The sequence below is a fragment of the Triticum aestivum genome, chromosome 3B (genome assembly GCF_018294505.1).
Source record: "Triticum aestivum cultivar Chinese Spring chromosome 3B, IWGSC CS RefSeq v2.1, whole genome shotgun sequence".
In the NCBI taxonomy this organism is placed as follows: domain Eukaryota; kingdom Viridiplantae; phylum Streptophyta; class Magnoliopsida; order Poales; family Poaceae; genus Triticum; species Triticum aestivum.
Window position 1 is genome coordinate 100,777,298 of NC_057801.1, and position 7,497 is coordinate 100,784,794.

The 7,497-nt window shown below is 41.0% G+C and overlaps 1 protein-coding gene across 2 annotated transcripts; it reads left to right on the forward strand.

Annotated features, from left to right (window-relative positions):
* The first annotated feature begins 3,120 nt into the window (after positions 1-3,120).
* Positions 3,121-4,828, forward strand: LOC123064960 (histone H3.3). Of its 2 annotated transcripts, none has more exons than XM_044488343.1 (5): positions 3,121-3,246; positions 3,751-3,826; positions 3,952-4,068; positions 4,151-4,252; positions 4,408-4,828. In XM_044488343.1, the coding sequence occupies exons 2-5, from the start codon at positions 3,752-3,754 to the stop codon at positions 4,576-4,578; spliced, it is 465 nt and encodes a 154-aa protein (XP_044344278.1). In that variant the 5' UTR covers positions 3,121-3,246; position 3,751; the 3' UTR covers positions 4,579-4,828. The 2 variants fall into 2 exon arrangements, with proteins under 2 accessions (XP_044344278.1, XP_044344279.1); XM_044488344.1 differs by having other exon boundaries at positions 3,128-3,246; positions 4,162-4,252.
* The last annotated feature ends 2,669 nt before the right edge of the window (positions 4,829-7,497 follow it).

Genomic DNA, 7,497 nt, shown 5'->3' on the forward strand with positions numbered 1-7,497 from the left:
TTTACTTATGTCCAGATGACAAGTTCAAGAGCAGATTTATAAACACTGCTTATCATTTAAGTGCAACCGTCCGACATATCAATTATAACACTATAGTTTTCCTTCTCGATGAGCTTCAGCGAAGACAATAGGTTGGCGATTACATATATTTTTCAGACTACTGAAAATAATGTTAGCTACAGTTTTCATTACTACAGAATTTCTAGAGTAAATGTAAGAACTAACTTCTCATATTGGGCTCCGTGTGGACTTCTCATCGTCAGAATCACCCAACTTATCATCTTCTTCATCATCGCAACATGTTCACGACAGAAACAAAATAAGAAACATTTTAGTCAAGAACAACATGACCTTACCAGGTAGACAAGAAAATAATTGAGATGGATACACTAATAGTTCTTGGTAAAATTATGACATGGATGATGGAAAGGAAGATACAGGCGTTGGGTTCTTGCAATTCCAACAGAACCTCACTGAAGAATATTCAAGAAAACCTATTATTGACCTTCACACAAGGATCTTCTCTCATGAGATTTAAAATGAACTGACAACACCGTCAATGAAGACAGAACAAGAAGCATATCCAAAGAGAAAGCAGCTGGTCCTGCACCTCTTCCAGCGGTGGCTTCTACGTGACAGCAGAGGCACATTTGTCCCTGGATGGATGCATCTCATTCGTTAGAATGGGCCGTGGGTTTGAATGGCAGACGCATCCTCTTTTGGTGCTCCATAGTCTTCCTCAATCCTCGACGGAAGAAGGTCACAGTTGGTGAGAGCTGTAGTGCGGCGAGAGAGCAGTCGTCGTCCACGCACCACCATCCACCCTCCTCCTGCCAACCCTAATCCAATGACTTCGGGGTCGATGGGAGGTGGGTGTGAGGGGAGAGGCAGAAAGGAAAATTATTGTGCATGGCTTATATGAGGAGCCGGGTAGACAATGGGCAGGCATGAAATGGTCGTCCACCGTTGCAAGAAAAGGGAACTGAAAGCAGGGCGCCTGCTTAGGCCACTAAGGCCTTGTACAGTGGTGGGTGCTTAGAGAGAGAGAGAGAGAGAGAGAGAGAGAGAGAGAGAGAGGGAATATTGCTGCATCCTCAAGAAAAATTTGTCACACAATGGAGAGTGCTTCCAGTAGGTGTTTAGTTGCTTCAAATCTGTAGCATCCGTGAGGGAAGGAGAGCAGTTAACTCCCCCAAGCACCGGGTGGCATCGAAGCCAAAGTTTTCTTTCGTGCCACTTAATAAGCACATGTGTAAGCATCTCCCCGAAGAAAAAATGTTTTTTTTCTCTGAGGCACCTGCGTTGTACAGGACCTAATCGCACGATAAAATGCCGATGGCGCCAGCGTGAACTTTGCCTTGCCTTCCCGAAGGAATATCCGATATGTCGCTCGCCGCGGCAAAATCTCGGGGTGACGCACAGAGAATTCGAACGAGCGTTCAGGCGTGGGCCAGCTGTAAAACGTTTTGACGATTCCGGTTTTAGGAACCTTCTAGCTTGTTCCCAGCCGGTTTTTTGGGTTTTGGGAACCTTCTAGAAGCTTCCTAACATTTTTTTTCTGTTCTATTTTCGTTTTTCGTTTTCCTTTTTCCTATTTATTTTTCCTTCTCTATCATTTCCTTTTTTTATTTTCTGTTTTTTAGTTTTTATTTTTAATAAATTCCTTTTTTCTGTTTCTTTTTTTATTTTTCCTTTTTCTTCGCTTTTTTATTTTTCATAATTTTAAAAATATTTAATATTTTTTTTGAAATATTCAAATTTTGTTAGCATTTGAAAAATGTTCATTTTTCACAAAAATGTTCAAAGTTTTAAAAAAAATCGCATTTTTAAAAATATGTTAAAAGTTTTCAAAAAATGTTCCTGTTTTCAAAAAAAATCATGTATTCAAAAAATGTTCGTATTTCCAAAGTTGTTTCAGATTTTCAAAAAGATTCTCCATTTGCTCTTCATTTTTTGTTTCTTTTTTCTCTCTGTTTATCTTTTCTTTTCAATTTCATTTTTCTCTCTCAGATTTACTTTTCTTTTTCAAAAAATGTTCGCATTTTATTAATTTTGTTCATTCTTATAGAAAATATTTTTGTTCTCAAATTTTGTTCATAAATTTGAAAATTTGTTCCCTTCATTTTAAAAAATCTTTACCTTTTTAAATTTTGTTCTCCAACCAAAATTTATTTGTTTTCAAAAAAGTTCCCATTTTTTAAAATTTGTTCAGAAATTCAAAAATATGTTCACATGTTTAAATTTTGTTCATAAATTAAAAAATGTATGGAAATTTCAAAAAACAAATTTTCCCTTTTCGAAATTTTGTTCACAAATATAAAAATGATCTAGAACTTCAAAAATTGTTCCCTTTTGCAAATTTATTCAAAAGTTCGGTCCCTCACCGAGTAATTTTATTTTTAAAAGGAATTTGGCGAACTTGTTTTATTTTTGGCGGCTGTGTATAGTTCTTTAATACTCGCGATGCAATTCTTCCAGAGTAGTCGTAGTGGCTTGCACATCGCGGGCAGCTTTAGCAGGTCGCGAGTTCGATTTCTAGTTAGCACGCCCTTTTTCTTTTTGCGATTTTTCAATCCGCCAAGGACAGCGAATGGGCTGGCCCAGTTGACCCGTCTCCTGTGCGAAACTGTGCCTCTTTGCCGCAGTAAGTGGCACATCGGAGGTCCCCTTCCCGAACACGATGGGAGAATAGAAAAGCAAAGCGGGACCTGATTTTTTTTACATACTAATTGAGGCCCAAACAAAGCTTATGTGGAATAATGGAACGATTGTGTCCGTCCGTACGCGCAATCCAACGGTTGGGGAGTTCAAATCACATTGGCTGGAAGCGCTAGTGCGTTGTCATCTTTCACGGCTGCACTTCCGTTACCCTTTTGCTCCTGGGCAGGGCAGGTCGAATCGCGGTGCCATCCAAACTGGAAACCTCTGCATGCAGTGTCCTGGAAGTTTGCCACGATCCGTGTCATGGTAATACGGGCCAATAGCAGGGCGTGATATATGCACATTGATCCGTGTCACCGCAGATCTGAGCCGTCCAATTAATTCAATCAGCAGCGCCAGTGCTAATCATTCTAGAGTACACCACAAATTACGGCATCTTCTAATCTAAGTCGGTTCGTTCGTATCCCTGTTAGGACTTCCCTTCTCCCTATGAATACCCTGCCCTCTCGCTACCTCTGCTCCAGAACAGGGTTCCATCAGGCTGAGAATTCACAAGTCGTGCGACCTAGCAACCGTGAGAGAGAGGTAACAATTGCAACTCTTCTAGTTCTGGTAGTGGTAGCTGTAGTCTGGCCTTGTTGCTTCTTCCGCTGTTATTTCTTATTTGGTTTCGTTGTCTTGTTCTGGTCTCAATACTTTAGCCCATGCAGCACCTCTATTCTTGTAGTAGCTAGTAACGTGGTCCTTTTGCTGTGTTCTTTGGGATATTGGTCGATGGGTGTGTACTTGGGTCGATGGGCAACAATGGAGAAAGGAAGTGACGAATCGGAAAAATAATTAGGTTTGAAGCTTTTTTAGAAAAAGGATTAGGTTTGAAGCTATACTGATTTCGTGAAACTAGAAGCCTAAAAAATCACATGATGATAGTATCATCAAGAATAATCTGCGATATATCTGTAGTCGAAGTCTCAATATTTGGCGTATGGGGGTGAGCGATTACACTTGATGTTCTCCAAAGCATAAGTCACTAAGTTAGTCTTGTTTGTTGAAAAGGTTACTTTTATGCATAATTTACTATCTTATTTGCAGGATGGCTCGAACCAGGTGTACAGCTCGTAACTCCACTGGAAGGAAGACTCCTACCAAGAACCTTAGGGCTTTCTATGTAATATTTCTCAGTTCGCCACATATAATACCATGTTGCTATATGATCCGAACCACTATGTATGTTAGAGTTGTTATTATCATTTATTTGACAGTAAATTAAAATTATTTCCTTTGCGACGATAGGCCGCCGCTCGTAAAACGGCTCCAGCAACTGGAGGAGTCAACCGCAAAAATAAAAAGAAAAAAAACTGGAGGAGTCAAGAAGTCCCGCAGATATCGCCCTGGAACTGTTGCTCTTCGGTATGTGCAATATATATAATTCCAGATTTAATATGTGTATTATTATTAGTATACCTTGTGAGGTTCTTGCCTTTCGTACAAGTGCTCTTGTAGCGAAATTCGCAAGTATCAGAAGGGCAGCGAGTTGCTCATAAGGAAGCTACCTTTTCAAAGGCTCGTCAGGGAGATCGCTCAAGTTTTCAAGGTACAATCCATTTGGATCACTTGAGATACATTGAAATCCAGCTCAATCCCTTCCCCGACTGTTCATGACAGATTACGGTGTATAAATTATTGTTCAATTGAAATATGAAACTAAGTAGTTGTGCTTACAATGCTTCCCTTTGGCCACATCTACAGATTGATCTGCGTTTCCAGAGCCATGCAGTGCTTGCTTTGCAGGAGGCAGCTGAAGCATACCTTGTGGGACTATTTGAGGACACCAATCTATGTGCCGTCCATGCGAAGCACGTGACTATTATGTCCAAAGATGTTCATCTGGCTAGGAGGATCCGTGGCGAGAGGATGTAATTCGTCTAGATAGACGGATCAACAAACATGCATGCTGCTTTCTATATGAGTTCTAGGTTTATGACGGATGGTGGACAACAATTTTGATATGCCACGGAAGTTACATTATTATTACTAGTATTATATAGTTGGGTGGAGTATATAGTAGCGTATGCATTGTCTAGTGCCAAAACCTTACAAATTTGACGTGTGTTCCGCTGAACTGTATACAAAATTACAAATTATATATGGTTTTATTCCTACAGCAACACATATACACAGATTTTCTTTTTACAGTATTAGTTTGCTATTATTGAATCATATATGTTTAATTACCATCCTGGACAAGATCAACCTTTGCATAATCCATGCATACTTGGACCATTCTGGTCACAAGTGTCAGTTTGTTTGGTTCGAGCCATGTTATTGTTCCATCAACACTTGCGCCCCTTCGATGTTTTCGCCCCGCTGTTATAAATAAAGTCACGACTGCGATACAACCACAACCGAAAATGGAAGCCCATAAAGTAACAAAAAAAGAGGAAAAGGGTGCATGCTAGTGGCAACAGCTCAACAAGCCCAGAAAATAACAATAAGATCTCAAGGAGGACAAGTGATAATTAGTAGACGCGCAGCCATCTTGTAATTACTAGTCAACTCGTCGATGGCCGTCCTATCCAATCGCTTGTTGAGGGGCTTCCAGAGCTGCAGCATAAAAGTCATGAGGACTCTGAGGAGATGCAGGATAAACCAAAACAATCCTGGAAGAGGAAGGTTTATCCTATATCGGCAGTCCATAGAAGTGTGAGAGTTAGGCGAAAGAAAAAATTCATGATGAAAAATACATTCATGCAACGTTACCCATCAGAGTGTTCATATTACAATATGCTGATGACAAATATATTTATGGAACATGACATTGCAAAAGCTAGAAATATGAAGCTAGTGCTTTGCTTATTTGAACAATTGTCGGGACTCAAAATTAATTTTAACAAAAGCGAATTGTTCTGTTTTGGGAGAGCCAAAGAGGAACAAGATGCATATAAACAATTGTTCGGTTGTGAAATGGTTTCACTACCGTTTAATTATTACCTAGGGATCCCGATTCACCATCACCGATTAACAAATAAGGCGTGGAAGTGCATTGAAGATAGATTCGAAAAAGGCTAAGCTGCTGGAAGGGAAAGCCTATGTCTTATGGAGGTCGACTAGTGCTGGTAAACTTGGTGTTGACAAGTTTGCCGATGTTCCTCCTATCTTTCTTTGAAGTACCGATAAGGTTACGAAAAAGATTATACTTTTATCGGTCTCGATTCTTCTGGCAATGTGATGAGGTTAAAGACCCAAAGACCAAGCTGGGTTAGGGGTCGAGAACTTAGAAGTTAAGAATAAATGCCTCCTCTCCAAATGGCTATTCAGACTATCTACCGAGACTGAGGGTATGTGGATACAAATCTTGAGTAATAAGTACCTCCAATCTAAGACTTTGGCCCAGGTTACCGCTAGGCCTAACGACTCGCTGTTCTGGAAAGGGTTAATGAGGATGAAAGTCTCCTTTTTTCAGAGGGTGAAGTTCATCGTTGGCAATGGTAACACGACTAGATTTTGGGAAGATGCATGGTTAGGGGAGACGCCCCTAGCCTTCTAATATCCCACTTTATATAATATTGTACAATGTAAGGAAGTTTATGTTGCTCCATTCTTACAGTCAGTACCCCTTAATATGCAATTCAGGAGGTCTCTGGTGGGTAATGATGGAACTCGTGCCTACACTTGGTTCATGGGTTGATGGAAGTTCAACTCTCTAACCAGTCAGACACCATTCACTAGAAGCTAGCTACGAATGGTAGTTTCTTAGTGAAGTCTATGTATTTGGATTTAACTGGTTCTGGGCCACTTCCGAGATCCCTTCATACCTGGAAGGTTAAAGTTCCATTTAGAATTAAAATCTTCATGTGGTTTGTCCACAAGGGAGTGATCTTGACGATAGATAATTTGGTTAAGCGAAGATGGGTAGGTAGTTGTAGATATTGTTTTTGTGACCACGATGAAACTATACAACACCTCTTTCTCGATTGCCCATTGGCAAAACTATTAGGGTGCACGATACATATAGCCTTCAACATTACTCCTTCATCTTGCATCAAAATGTTATTTGGGACGTGGCTAAATGAAGTGGAACAAAATATAGCGAGACATATTTTGATAGGGCATATGTCCTTAGTGTGAGGACTTAGTCGTGAGGCCAACGCATCTGTGTGGTAGCTTGAGAGGGGTTGAGTGGTGTCGTGGTACTAAGACTGACAGTAGAATAGGGGGTAGGAATGGAGAGGCAAGATCCTAGCTATGGAGTAGTTGTATACGCAAGGGATTTACGAGTTCAGGCCCTTCTCAGAGGAAGTAACAGCCCTACATCTCGGAGCCCGGAGGCGGTCGACTGGATTATATGCGTATGAATTACAGGGGTGCGAACCCTTCTGCCAGTGGAGAGGGGTGGCTTATATAGAGTGTGCCAGGACCCCAGCCAGCCCACGTAGCGGAGGGTTTAAAGTACATTAAGGCATGGCGTTACTGGTAACGCCTTACATAAAGTGTCATCATGACCATAAAGACTACTTAATTACAGACCGTTTGGATACAAAGTGGCTCTTGAACTCCTGGTGCTCGAGTGAGTCTTCATGGTCGAGTGTCTTCGAGTCCGTCGAGTGGAATCCTTCCAGGTCGACTAGAAGGCAGTTTCTTCTAAAGATGTCCCTGGGGAGGATACCTTGGACAAGTCCATGACCCTACCCTAGGTACATGACTTCATCATTAGCCCCCGAATGGATCGAGGTTTGAGTGAGGAAGGAGTTGATAATCTTTCCGACCTGTTTTTTGTGCTGCGAGTGTGTCTCACTCTGGATCAATGACTTTTTAGTGGTGGTGTCAACTTTTCTTTCA